The sequence below is a fragment of the Plectropomus leopardus genome, chromosome 23 (assembly GCF_008729295.1).
Source record: "Plectropomus leopardus isolate mb chromosome 23, YSFRI_Pleo_2.0, whole genome shotgun sequence".
In the NCBI taxonomy this organism is placed as follows: domain Eukaryota; kingdom Metazoa; phylum Chordata; class Actinopteri; order Perciformes; family Serranidae; genus Plectropomus; species Plectropomus leopardus.
This window is the reverse complement of record NC_056485.1, coordinates 16,792,109-16,807,149: the sequence shown is the minus strand read 5'-3', so window position 1 is coordinate 16,807,149 and position 15,041 is coordinate 16,792,109. Positions and strand designations below refer to the sequence as shown.

The following is a 15,041-nucleotide window of genomic DNA, read 5'->3' as shown; positions in this document are numbered from 1 at the left end:
ACTTACATTTGGACTTTATACTAAGATGATTTGTCCAAAAATCAGTCTAAAATTTGGTTAAAAATTATCTTGAAGCCAAAAAAACATTGAATTTATATGTGATACCTGTAGACACCTGCAATTTACATTTTTTCCTCAAAAAATGTCAAATATTCCTTTTAAATTTGGAAAATGTGTCTTGTTAAATAGTTTGCACTCAGTGACAAATCAACTTTTGAATTGTATTTTTGCAGCATTTTTTTTAGTAAGTGGGAACCAGATTAAGTTTTACTTTGTAATTTAACCAGCCAAGTTGATTCTGTACACTTAATTTACTCAATTTTGGTTTTAATAGATGCTTGGGCCTAAGAACAACCATGTGACCTGCTGCAAAAATAACATTTTGTTTAGCGATAGGCATGAGTATTTGAATGTCAGTTTTTTGTTTAAATGTCTAGTGTGTAGGATTTAGGGACATCATAACTGTTTTTATGAATTTATAATCACCTGAAAATAGGAATCATGTTTTTGTTACATTAGAATGAACCTCAGAGTCCGCCAGACAGTAGCTCAGAAAAACCAAACACTGGCTCTACATAGGGCCATTAGCGTTTTAGCCACCGTTCTCCTCAGCACTTTGCACACAGGAGAAGTTTCAGTTGTGCAACTTCACCACTAGATGCCGCTAAACCCTACACACTTGACCTCTTATGTAAAGTAATTGCTGCCCAACCTAGCACATAAAAACATGACTTTTCTATTTTCATTTATTTTTTTGTATTTTGCTATTTATAATGGACAAAATCTCATTTCATTATGGAGCTGTGGACTGTGTATTGCTTCCCTCAGTGCCTCCTTGTCTCGCTGTCCCTCTCTCTCTCTGTTTATCATGAGACTACTGCTGCAGGACTGTGAGCTCCACGCTGGGGAACAGAAGGTAAGAGTCAGCCACCTACACACACAGTGACAAGGCCAACAGTTAGCGTCACACGACTAATGTTACTAATGATTATTAATGCGTTTAATGACAGAGTTTAGTCCCATCTGTGTCGTCATGAGTTTGTTGGGACCATTTAACAGCTTGGTGTCAGATATTATTTGCTGCTGCTGTTGTGTCTGACAGACATTGGATTGAGTGTGAGCAGAGCAGCCCTGAAGACTTCTTCAGTGTAGCATTTCATGCCCAGAAAACACTGAATGTGTGAGCAGCTCATGACGGCTACCTCACTGAACTACTCTGGCTCAGGCTTGTGGTGTTCAAACAGACATGCCTGTTGCTTTAACTACTGTAATTTCACAACTAAAAGCTGATTCTTCCACAATTTTGGAAGTTGTGCAAGCAGCTGCATTGCTAACAACACAGTAATGCAAATATTTTAGAGTAAAAAGCCTCATGTTAACAACTGAAGACATCCTGTTGACAGAAGCATTAACAGAAGGCTTTTATTTTGAAACGGAAAGAGGGAAAAACAGATAGATTTGTATTTCTTCCTGTCTGTGACATATGGACATTGAAACTGTAGTGAAAGTTGGCAAAATGCAAACATGATTATCAGTAGACCTTTATTAGACTGTTTTTTGCTGAAAACTGCGCCTCTCAGAAAACAACAGGCTCTCTTCAGATCTCTAGATGTTACGCAGCTGAGCAGCAGCCACGCTGCGCTCGAGCAGCGCTGCTCATGCCGGCAGTCTGTCCCGTACGTAAAGGCAGAGAGATTGCAGATTTTTCTTACATATTAATTTTAACTTAATGGATGAAAAGCTAATGGAGGCCTAGTTGTTCAATAAATTGCTTTTGTTTTCCATTGTTGGTCAATTTACATTCCAATTCACTTTTTTCATACTTCAGTTTTGTATGATTTAAGTAATGCATGGACCTGAAAGTAGAAATTGCATAAAATGCCCAGCCCTAGTTTTATTATAAAGCTATGTATAAATGAGAGGAAGAATTCAGAGGTTTTATTTTTTATTAAATGAAAAAAAATGAGTTGCAGCAAAAAAACAGGTACCACAATTGATTAACTGCCATTAAGCAACATTCACATTATCACACAATTAAGGTTTTGTCAGGGTGTTAAAACCTTTCTAGTAAGTTACAAAACCCAGACACGTCTTCACAGGTGTTTCATTATTCTGACCACTTCAGCCATACGAGAGCATGTCTACACTTGATTGTCATCTATAGATCAGCTGTTCCTGCGGGACACACTATGCATTTATCACTTTTTAACATATATGGTTTAAGGTAACATCCACAAACTCTCAGCTTAGCTCCACTCAGTGTGAACCAGAGCAGGGGCGACATTATTTAAAACAGAAACACCTGTGTATGTGGAGGCCATTTAAAACCTTGAACCTGTCATGTGCTGACCTTTTTTGAGAGTGGAAATTGTAACACATGTAACTATACAGGTGCTGCCAGTCCAAAAATGGGGAAAAACAAACTGTTCTATAAAAGGTAGGTATCTGCACAACACACAGGACTTCACAGTTGACAGACAGTGCCTCTTTTTGTGTGTTAACGTGAATGCTAAATTTCCACTAATATAAAAATCTTTCATAAAGCTTGTGCTCATGACTTCCAGAAGAGGGTAAATCATAAAAATCATGACCGACACTTACTGGAACAACTCTTTGCCACTTGAACATCCAGCAATCTGATTGTACCTTTTTGTTTACTACAGCAAGCAGCAAGGCAGATAAGAGAGAACCACAATCTTTAATACAGTCTGGAGATTTGGTGACGGCTGTCGGTGTGTGGTTTCACTTGGCCCCGGGGTCCCTCCAGCCTCCGAACGTCTTCTCTATGTACAGGGCCATCTCGAGGGTCAGATGGTCCTGCAGCTTCCCACCAACGACCTGCACACCCAGGGGGACACCTTCCTCATTCAGACCCAGAGGGCACTGTGTGGCCGGCAGCCCGAGGATGTTGATTATACCTGAAGGAGGTACGTGAAAATGTAAGTAAGACCGGAGCACTTTGTGATCACTTTACTGGAGGTCCTGTAACTGCAGAGTGTGTTTAATAGTTTTAGTTTTAGAGGAATAAAGGAGATTTAATATCATACTAATTGTTCTGAGTGGGAAAGGGCTGTGATAGTTTCCACAATTTTTATTATGCTCCATGCCAGCAATAGCCGTGGTCAGAGGCATTATGTTTTTGGGTTTTCTGACCGTCTGTACGTCTGCTTGTAAGCTGTGACTCTGACTTACTCATGGCTTGATAGGCTCACTGAATTCTGTTGTCTCTCACGGTACATCTTGACATGTATTTGAGCTCCATTCGCCAGAGTTTATCAGGAGGAAGTGAGGACACGGTGACAAATGTGTGAAATTAATACTTTGAAACCTGGATTAACATATTTTTGTAAAAATGTAAAAAAAATTCTCTCTTTTTTGCAGTTTTAACAGTGTCAACTATTGTGATGAAAACTAGATCATAACTTGTTTATCTGAGTGTTTTCCAGATGGTGGCTGCAGTCACCTGCATATAGTGATTTCTGGAAAAGATTTTTTGGGGGGGTTATTTTTCAGGTAATTTCCTTATAGCTTTTTACCGTTGAAAAGTGACCAGGACTGACCTGTGTAGGCGAAGTCGAAGGGTCTGAAGAGTGGGTGGTGGTGTTTGGGAGCCACTCTGGGGTGTGTGGGGTAAAGAAAAACACCATCAGTCCCCAGCAGCTCCTCCACCTCCCTCTGTAGCTTCTCCTTCTTTTGGATGATTAAGGGCGAGGGTTTGGAAGTATGGCTCATCTCCAGCAGGGCGAGACCTAAACACCTCACACAAACACACACGTCATGGAAAACTTATACAGCTACAACCTTAAGACAACAGCTGACAGAATTAGATATACCGGCACATAGTTAGGCCTTCTTGTGATATTGCATTCAAGACAATGAGACAGATGCTAGGTCACGGTGACCTTGAGCTTTGAACACCTAATCAGGTTATTGCTGAGTTTAAGTGAATGTTTGTGGCACATATGAAGAACTTCCCTCAAAGTGTTCTTGAGATATCCCATTCATAAGAATGAGGTGGATGCAAGGTCACCTTGACCTTGACCTTTGACCACCAAAATCTAATCAGCTCATTGTTTAGTCCAGGTGGATGTTTGTGCAAAATTTGAAAAATTCAAGGTGTTCTTGAGATACCACATTCATGAGAACGAAAACGGATGGAAGTTCACAGTGACCTTGACCTTTGACTGCCAAAGAGTAATCAGTTCATTGTTGAATCGAGGTGATCGTTTGTGCCAAATTTGAAGAAATTCCCGCAAGGTTTTCTTACAATATTGTGTTTACGAGAATGGGATGGAAGAAAACCTGTGACTGGCATGGAGGTGTAATAAAACAGTAATCCTGTTTTATTCATATCTCATTATAATCTTTAAAGTAAAACTTGACAAAAAGTTAGAAATGATAATATATGTTCCCTTCCCCCTTACCGATAGCAGCCATGGTATGCTCTGATTTTCCCATCATCCATTTCAGCAGCTCCCACAGAGGCCACACAGGTCGTCCTTGTTCACCCATCAGCTCAGCAAACGGCTGAGGAGGCTAAGAAGAGGAAACATTTTAAACACTAACGGTCACATAAAGTAAACTGTTATACTTCAGTGATGTTCACTGACGCTGCTCACAACAACCATCATGTGGTCGCTATTTTCTGTTTTCACCAGCTTCTTAGTACAAAGAGTTGCCACTTGTGACGAAATTCTGAGAAAATTCTTAAAATGTTAACATTTTCCAAGAATCTTTAAGTTAAGACTAGATCCTGGAAAAAAACAAAAGTTATTTACACACTATCTTAACCCTTAAGAGAGCTCCTTTAAGAGGCTTAAGTGTCTCTTAGGCAGAGGTGAAAATAGAAGAAAGACAACGAGGTCGGAGAAATATTCTTCAAACACGGGATGACGGCGAGTTAATGAAAGGCTTTAGATAAGATCATGCAGAGATCATGTGGTGAAACTCATTAGAGATGCGCTCCCGTCTCTCACTCAACGCAAACGCTGTAATGCCAGAAATAAAGTAATGACAACACTAAGACATTTGGCAACTGGAAAAATGTATGTTAAATTATTTCCTCTGGGCGTCCACACCCTGCAGTCTTACTAAAACAGGTCACATCTGTAACAACCAATCACACCTTTTAAAAGAAAGTGTTATACCTCTTCGTTATGTCAACCACACCTCCGTTTCGGCTGCTGTCAGAATGTTTGTGGATACAGCCCCAGGCTGTTTACGTAAATTTGATTTGATTTTTGGAATTTCATAACACAACTCATACTAGTATCCTGACAGAAAAAATAGCTAGCACTTAAAAGCATGACTAAAAACTCTCCAAAGTGGTCCTCGGTGGAAACAGCAAACAGTATGATTAAAAAGTACTTAAAACATGAGTCCACAGGAAATACACACTTATATGAAGCACACACAATACCAGAGAAAAATATCTTCATGAAATTATTTGCAAGATTTGACGCCTGAAACACTGTTAAAAGCAGACTTTATTCTAAATGCAGGAAAGCCTTTAGAATAAAGACGTTATTGTGGCACTATAATCTGTCCTCTGTATAATCTCACAGTGATTTCTCAATTGCAGCAAAATGTCACGTACATCTACTAACTTTAAAGGGACAGTCCACCCTAAAATCTGAAATACATTTTCTCCTCTCATCTGTAGTGCTATTTATCAGTCTAGATTGTTTTGGTGTGAGTTGCCGAATGTTGGATATAGCTGTCGAGTCTAGCTTCTCTCTAATATAATGGAACCGGTTACTCAAGATAATCCACACATCGTGTTATGAGCAGTTTCATGGAGGAACTTTTTTCTTTCTACCGAACCTCCATCAACCATATCACTGTGCAGAAAGAAGTGTGCATGTACTCATGGGCGAGAGGCTTGTGTCTGTGACAGTGCGAGATGTAAACATTAATGGCGTCCTCCTCAGCTGAGCTGAGCACATAACAGTAGATGTGGATGCAACAGCCTCTGTCGTGGGGATTTTCACTAATACATTATTTTCTATAAGATTATGTTTTTCTTCTATAGCTGTAAGATAAATGCACGAAAGTAAAAGCATTTTTATCTGAAATGTAGTGGAGTAGAAATATATAAAGTAGCATAAAATAAAAATACTCAAAGAAAGTACTTCAAAATTGTACATTAGTTTAGCACTTAAGTGAATGCACTGAAATACTTTCAACTAAAACAGCTCTTGTCTCACATTTGTTGTAAAATATTTCAGACTAAGTGAATAAGTAATGGCATGGCAGTAAAAATAACCCAATCAGAGGAGAGAGAGAGAGAGAGAGAGTGTGTGTGTGTGTGTGTGTGTGTGTGTGTGTGTGTGTGTGTGTGGTATGCTGTGCTCTGGCAGCTAAACAGATTAGTGAACCATTTCTGGACAACAGACGACAATAGGTGCTGTGACTGAGACTCGGCCTGCTTTCTCTCACAGTGAAAAATGTCTTTTGAGCGAGAGTCTTGAGTAACTAACGCCTGTTTCCCTCGTGTCTCTCCTGTTTGTCTGCACTCTACCATCAGGAAAACTGATAAAAACACACTGCTCTGGATCTGGCTGTCAGAATGTCACCTACCTTGCCCTCATCGTCGGGAAGAGCCATGTAGGTGTCCCAGATCTGGAAGCCATAGCGGAGCTCGGGGAAACTCACTTCTTGGACTTTCACTCCGAGGTCGGCCTCCAGACGCTCCACAACCTGGAGAACATCACTTGAGGACTTTAATTCTAAAAACCTGTTTTCCTGTACTCATTTTACAGACTCAAAACAGCCTACATAAGTTGTATTTAACGCACCTTCCTCTGAATGTTCATGAGCTCTTTGCTGACAGGGTATGTCATCTGAGAGCCGCCATCATGAGGGATGGTGAAGAACCGCAGCTTCTTTAGGTCAACTTTTTTATCTAAAGACAACCTGTGTAGACATGTATGAAGAAATACTGCAAATAAGACAAACAGTGCTCCTCAAAGACTTGATCTTTACACACTGTCCGGGTTTGGGTGTGTAACTGACTCTTGACCCTGAAGGTACTTTGGATTGTGGTTCAAGAGGTGGTTTGCATTCACCTGATAACAGTATGAGGGAGTTAAGACATTATTTACATTTCTAAATGGCATATTTGCATGTAATTCCCCTCACATCCTCACCTTTTACTGGAGGAAGACTGATGGAAACATTTGGCCTCATGCAAACAGAGTCATTCTTAAAGGGTAAAATTGGTATTTTTCAACCTGGACCCTATTTTTCCATATTTCTGTGTCTAAGTAACTAATGAAGACAACAATTTTGAACTTCATCCAGTATTGAGAGAGGGCATTTGCGCACCCTCAATTTATGTCCACCTCGTCTTGTTTTTGTCACTGAGAGAATCATATTATTATTCAAAGTGTCTGACAATATTATGGAAATGATCCATACAGACATGTAGCTTTTTGTTAAAAAGTAAGATCTTTTTTGTTTAACCAGAAACAGCCCCTTAATTGCCATCGCTAAACCCGCCATTGTTGTCTCCATTATTCACTGAGACACAGAAACATGGGAAAGGAGGGTCCAGTTTGAAAAGTACACAACATTTCAAGAGACTAAACATTTGTTTTTCACCACCTTCATTTCAAGCCATTTCACTTTGAAGTTAACTGTAGTACATTGCTGCTCTTCTTGACTTGTTGACATGTTGTTGACGGCTGTATTATTAAGAACAGTTCCAGGTCTTCTATGACGACTACTTGCTCTGCTAAACTTGTTATCTTTTTGTCTGCCGATTTCTGACATCAGGCTTTTTTAAACTTACCCACAAACTGAGGGAAGCAGGCAGCCTATATGGAAATTCTAGGGTTTCGGGTGTGCGTGTGCCTCCTGATAATTGCCATATTTGCATCTCAACAATTTGATTTTATAAGCTACTTAAGTATTATAACATCTGCTTTTACACAGATAAGTTTTCCTACTTGTCTACCTGCAAGTAAGTGTCTCGCAGCAAGTCTGGCAACATAATATCTCCATGTGCGCTTCGTGAATGTATCGGAGCTCTTACTTGTGAGCGTTGGGTCCCGCCATGATCTTGAGCATGGGCAGCAGGTCCTCAGCGTAGCGGCACATGGGACCACTGCTGCAGTAATCTGACTGCCTGCCAGTACAAGGAGGGTGCTGGTTCTCAAGAGACACGACACCTGCGGAAACACATCAGCGAAGTCTGGTTTATAAATGTGTTATTTTAACCTGCGACATAACATACGTAAATATACATTTAACATTCGCTTTCTCTTACCAGGAGTGGTTTTATGGCCAAATACCCCGTTGAAGAAACAGGGCATACGGATGCTGCCGCCGATGTCTGAACCCACGCCGATGACAGCGCCCGCACCTCCCAGTATACTGCCCTCCCCACCTGAGGCAGGCAGATGGAAGAGGAGATTAACAGAGAGGAGAGATAAGTTGGTGGGTCTGCTTTATCTGCTTTAACCACAGTCTTGTGTTATTATAGTTATTATAGAATTATACATTCAACTTCAGATTTATGCAGCAGTACTCAAGACTTACAGGCAGGGTTCATACAAGGTGCTTAAAATACTTGAATTTGACACTCAGATATTTAAGTTCTGCAATACCTTGAAAATCAGACTTTTTTTTCCAACTCTGTCCTTGAAAAAGTACTTGAACATATTTGACAGGAGAACAAAATGATAAATTATTTCATGAAATGTTTTAGATAAATGCTTTAAATTAGGAAACAACGAATGAACATGGTTACAATTATTTTGTGAGTGCCGCCAATCAGTTGTTAAACACCAATAAATAGTCGGCAGTATGATGTTTGCAAATCACAACACCAGAGCATCGTCACATTTAAGCATGAGTTTTGATTTAGCAGTAACTAAGCAGCAGTTAATTAATCCTAAACTGATTTTAGGCCATGGTTTGAGGCCCTGCTTACAAATTTGCTTGTAACACATGGATGTGGAGAAGACATTTTCATTCTTCAAAATAAAAACAAGTGCTTGAAAGAGTACTTGAGAGTCCTTAAATGTGACTCTCCCCTGTCTGTACGATCCCTGTGCAGGTTTGATTTCCCCTTTAAGGACAGAGCCTTTGTGTCTGTGTGTCTGCACTGTGCTGTAATATGATTATCAGGCAACAGCAGAGCTAATCCCGGAGACAAACAGACAATTAGTGGTTCTAGATTAATGCTTCTTGACTCTGAACTTCATGTCAACAACAGGATGCTCTGCCTAGAAGAGAAGTCGATCCTTAAGGTCACCGCTCAGTTAAAAGTTAAAGTTTCCCACCTGAACTTCCTCCTGGTATCCTCTCCAGGTCGTACGGGTTGTTGGTGATGCCGTGGAGGTGGTTGTGGGACTCGCACCACATGCACAGCTCGCTGGTGTTCGTGACGCCCATCGGGATGGCGCCCGCTCTCTTTAGCAAGGCCACTGGAGGAGCGTCGACTGTGGCCACGATTCTTCGCCTGGAGATAACACCGGTAGTGAAGGGCATACCTGGAAAATGTTAAAAATGACAGGATTATGTAAATACATACATTACATACATTTAAAAATTACAACTCTTTAACAATTAAGGTAGCTGTATTTTGGTGGATATACATTTAAATACTTGTGAAGTGGGTCTGAAAGTCGTTCCAGGTTTCAAAGGGTTAAAAAACTGGTTATCTGAAGCATGTAATCAGAGTAAAATGCCTGGTTTCAGGTGGGTGACAGGAGATTAGATTTCTGGAAGTTACCCTGAAGGGAGAAGGACTCTTTGACAGAGAGTGGGACTCCCAGTAAAGGCAGTCGGTCCTCCAGCACCTCCTCTCCACCAGTTTCCTCCTCAATCAGCTTGTCGACCTGGCTCGCCTCCTGCAGGGCAGCATCAAACCTGGACAAAGAATAAGTATGTTCTTAATCACAAATTTTCCCGATATTTAAACAAAAGTTTAAACCTAAACTAGTCTACTCGTCTCAAAGTAAGAAAACTCTCAGAAAAACACTCAAAATGAGCAGCATTTAATCTGTAAGGTTAGAAATTGTCTGAAAAATATTGCATGAATTTAAAGTGATTTGAAATCTTAAATCACATTTTTCAAATATCCAAATCATATTTTACATGAAATATGTTGCACTTTGCACCGTGCATTATGAAAATTGCTCATTTTTCTACAAAACATGACACAAGTCACTGAATTCTTGTTAACAAAAATGGCATTTACATGCATGAAATAATATTCATTTTCAGTTTAACCAGTAAGTATTTCTGGTGAAAATAGCAACATTTAATCAACTATTCTGCACTTCCCCTGCAGACAGACTAATTAAATATTTGATCCAAATCTTTTTCTAAATCCTTGATGGTTAAGATTCATGCATCATCTTGGAAACTATAAATATAATAGAAATTAAGTGTCACCTTTAAAAAAAATCAGATTTTCTTTTGTTTGGAGTACTTAGCTGAAGAAATATTTTAGAGGTACATTATTGAAAACTTTGAGAACCACTGAATAAATAGACAAATCTTTTCTCCAGCACAATAAACACAAAAAGAGTATCTAAGGAGGGAAGATTTTTTCTTGCCTGTCTTTTGTGACAGCATTGAGAAAAGGGTTGACTTCCTGGATCCTGTCAATGTAAGCGCGCACCACCTCCACACTTGACACCTGCAGGAACACAATAGTTAGACAACACAGGTGCACGACTACAAAAGTCAGAGAAAAGAAAAACTAGACCTGCTGCAAGAATTGTAAAAAAATAAAACTTCCTGTGCATTCTTTCAGGTGAAAGATGAAAAAGGTTTGTGCCAAAGATGGAGAGCGGGAGAAGAAAAACGATATCTTTTAACTTTTTATGTTCCTCTGCTAACATATTAATGGGCGTGGACATACAGTGCGGCTGCAGTGATTTTCATTATAGATTATTGTGCTAATTGTTTTCTCAATTTACTTATAATAATATTAATAATTCTTCTCATAACGTAAGAAATTGTTAAAAACCGTTAACATATACACATATGCAAAACTGAAACTAGTGCATTTTTTTACAGTGGCCCTGAGGGTCAAAATACAGCATCTCACAAAACACAGCATTTCAGAGAAGTAAACAACAGTTCAGAAAACTCTACATTTTCTGAAATGTTTTGTTTTTAATGTTCTGTGAAATGTCATTTTGTTTTGTGAAATGTTGATTTGTGAAATATTATATATATTTTATTTTATGAAATTCTATGTTTCTGGAAATGTGTTTTGTGAGATGTCCTGTTTTCTTGAATGCTGATGTGCATTGACCCTAAGAGCAACCATAGATTTTGCTTAAAAATTAATTGGACATTATTTGGTAAAACAATCTATTGATTGATTATGAAGATGTTTCAGTTCTAGATAGAAGCAACCAGCACTGAATACTGCAGCCCACAGCAATAAATACAAAATTTGTTATGCTTATAATAATAAACATGCTCTGTTAACTAATGTTTTCCCCCTCCAATATACATCGGATAGGGCTGGGACCAAAAATTATTTTCATTTTCGATAAATTGATTGTTAGGTCGAGAAAATGTAGAAAAAAATGTAAGTCAGTGTTTCCTGAAAGATGATGTCCTCAAATATCTTGTTTAGTCTACAACCGACAGATATTCAGTGAAGAGAAACCAGAAAATACTCAGATCTGTATTTTTACTCTTTATAAAGTCATATTCATCCATTATCCAAAAAAATCTTCATAAATTAAATAGTTGATAAGTAATCTATTCTTTGTAGCAGCTCTAACCTTGGATGCCCTACAATCCAACCTATACCTGTCTGAGTTTGTCTCAATAAAATGAAAATGCCTCATAAAAGGCTGCAGGGTCACTATATGGCAGCTGCGTCTATTGTGTCCATTTATGATGATGATAAGGACAGGTGCTATTCCACAGGTGCTACTGCCTCATTATCAGGGCGTGGAAAGAAAAATGTAAGGAAAATAGAAAGAGTAGACCAGGGGTGGAGCTAGCTTTGGCTATAATAATGTATTTAATATTGAAAAACAAGCTTATATAACTCTACTTGTGTGATTCTAAACAACCTGAAATATTTGAGTAATAACAAGTGATTATTGATTAGATTTATTTAAAAAAAAATCTCATCTGTCCAGGAGCGGTTGCCCTGCAGTGTGGCCGGGTACACACCTCTTTCCTCCGGATCTTTTTGGCGAGCTGCGTCGCTGACATGACCAGGAGAGGGTTGCTGACGGGCGGCAGCTTCTTCCCGGACATAGCGGGTCTCCGAGGAGACAAGAGCCGGAACAGCATGAAGAACACTCCCATTACCGCCTTGAAGAGCCATACCTGAGCCTTTTCCAGGCGGCTCAGTGCCATGTTTCCACCGCGGGGAGAGGACGGAGGGTCAGCCGTGGTCACGCCGATCCGGTTCTCCACAGTCCGGAACTCCTCCAGCGGCTGGACGTCAGCGAATATATCAACCAGCTACATCAAGTTCACACAGGTTAGTGTGGAAGCGCATTTCCGCCAGTCTGATAAAAATAAAAGATCCTGTTGAGTCATCATTATGAGAAACTTTCTAAAATAATGACTAAGCATCTAATAAATTATAACGTGTTGTTGAAGATTTTTGACTCAGTATCTCACAAATAATGAAGAACAGTAATTATTTTTATTATTATGAAATACAAAGTTGTTATTTTTTAAATAGTCTACTAAGTCATTTTCAGGTACTAAATCATTTTTTTTAAATACTTTATTGTTATTTTAAGATACGAATTAATTGTGAGAAATAAATACATTATTTAGGGAAATTACGTTATTATCTTGGTATGGTCTATTATGTCATTATTTTAAATGCACTAGTAAGTTATTTTGAGGTATCAATTCATTATGCTGAGGAGCTAACTCATTTTTTTTTATTACTTTGAGATAGCTAATTATGGAAAAGGCCTAATACGTCCATATTTTGAGTTACTATGTCATTATGGGGTAATGAGTTCTGTTAAAAATACTAAGACATTATGTTGAGATGCTTAGTCATTGTTCTGGGGTAGCTACTAATTTATTGTTGTGAGATACTAAGTCATTATTTTGAGGTAATGAGCCATTAATTTAAGAGTATAAGCCATTGTTTTGAGGTACTGAGTTATGATATTTAGGGATGCAGTCATTTTAAATTATTAAGTCATTATTTCTGAGATACTTAATCATTATTTTGAGGTACTCATTCTTAATTTTGAGATAACCCATCAAGTCATTATGTTGAGGTATTGACTCTTTTTTGAGGTTTTAAATAATTATTTAAGGGTATTAATTCCTTATTTTGAGAAACTAAGTCATTATGTTAAGATACTAAGTCAGTATTTTAAGTTAGGTAATTATTTTGAGATAAAAAAACATTTTGAGACACAAGAATCTTTAAATAATAATAATCTTAACTCAACATCTACTTAAGGGTTTTGTTTAATTTCTCCAGGGATTTTAACTACAAGCAGTCCCAACTTGAAAGACCCCAAAAAACCTTGAATTAAGGTTTTAATTTACTTGTTGTATTTATTCTACTATTTCCTGTGTCCAGAGTTAACTTTCAAGCTAAATCTCAAGTTGTATGTGATAGTGAGGCGTTTTATTTTGAAAATCTTGACCGGAATGTCTATTTATAGGCCTACATAGTTTATGCATATTGACAATGACCTGGATTGGCCTCTGAAGTAATCAAGGGTAAAGTCTAACAAAAGCTATACATATTTAACATGTAATGTGATTGTCTGAATTGCTCTATTGTGCAATATCAATAACAAGCAAAGTCAGTCATTTACCACTAAACAAGGACACAGTTAGAGAGTTAATTTTTGTTTTCATGCAGACCTGAATTGCCCTTACTGCACAAACAGAAACTGTATCAGAGGTAAAGACCTGCCACCACATGTAGAGACCACGTAGCCTATAGATGACGCCCGTGTGCTCAAGCCTTGATTGGTGAGACTTCTAAAAAATAATGCTTTTTTTTGGTTAATGTTCATAAAATTAAGGTAAACATTGACAAAAATCCCTCTACAAACCCAAGGAGTACATGGTTATTTCTAGGAAGAAATATGATATTCTCCTAGCTCTTAGCTCTTATCTAAAAATTACGTAACTACACCAAGGCTGGAGCTGTGGAGTCAACACTGGGCGTCAATCTGCCAGGGGGTCCTCCACCCCCAGAAAAAAAAATCAAGATTTAAAAAAATCATCTCCTTCTATTTTATATTTATCATGCACAAGTACAGCTATATTAGCTATACCATTATGCCATAAAAAAAACAAAAAAACAACCTATCGTCAGCATTATTTACACAAATGAAGGAAATTCTAATCGGGAGACACTGGAACTTTAAATTAATAGATAAATGTAAAAATAATCATATGAGGATGAAGATGATAATATAGTGCAAAAAATAAGTTGTACAAATTAACAATAATGATTATATGTATTTATTAGTGTTAGAACATAATAACATAATATTCTAAGATAAAGCTTTTTTTACAAAGCTTTGGAAGGAGTCATTCTGCATTTTGGTTACTTTTATTAATGAAGCATATTTGACTGATAATGTCTCTATACTTTAATATAAATAACATTTTGAATCCAGGACTTTTACTTGTAATTGATTATTTTAAGAGTTCATTTGCAGAAACAGAAAAGCCATTCTTAAAATAAATAAACAACACACGTTTGATTGATATTCAATGATTTTATATATATATATAAGTAAAAGCTTAGATATCGTTTTTAGCAAAAGAGTTCCTCATTTTACAGTCTGAAATTTTACTTCCACCACGCCCAGCGTTATATTAAAAGTAGCTCCACTTTTAACAGCTGCAACATTAAAGCAATGTACACATTAATGACTCAATAATTATAGTATAATTGTATGTTATGCATTATTTTAAAACAGTTTGACTTGAAATAATGTTAGAAGGAAGTATTTCTTGTTACACACTAACATAGGCGTTTACGTAGTAACATTTCTGTCAACGCTAGAGGGCAGCATTGCTAAAGGCTGTGATTCTCCCTCTTTCATCTC

General features: G+C 37.9%; 2 protein-coding genes across 2 annotated transcripts in view; one reads left to right on the top strand and one right to left on the bottom strand.

The window, feature by feature from the left end:
- Positions 1-1,928: 1,928 nt before the first annotated feature.
- On the bottom strand, positions 1,929-12,418 carry faah2b (fatty acid amide hydrolase 2b). Its single transcript, XM_042512103.1, has 11 exons — positions 12,157-12,418; positions 10,569-10,651; positions 9,740-9,876; positions 9,288-9,497; positions 8,270-8,389; positions 8,036-8,171; positions 6,798-6,915; positions 6,580-6,699; positions 4,425-4,536; positions 3,561-3,749; positions 1,929-2,918 (listed from the first exon to the last, which is right to left on the bottom strand). The coding sequence occupies exons 1-11, from the start codon at positions 12,343-12,345 to the stop codon at positions 2,743-2,745; spliced, it is 1,590 nt and encodes a 529-aa protein (XP_042368037.1). The 5' UTR covers positions 12,346-12,418; the 3' UTR covers positions 1,929-2,742.
- The window catches only part of tesk1b (testis associated actin remodelling kinase 1b), a 43,306-nt gene continuing 40,653 nt past the window's right edge, over positions 12,389-15,041 (top strand). Inside the window, exon 1 of the mRNA XM_042512102.1 lies at positions 12,389-12,472. The gene's annotated coding sequence lies outside the window, so the exon portion shown is untranslated. The remainder of the gene's footprint in view (positions 12,473-15,041) is intronic.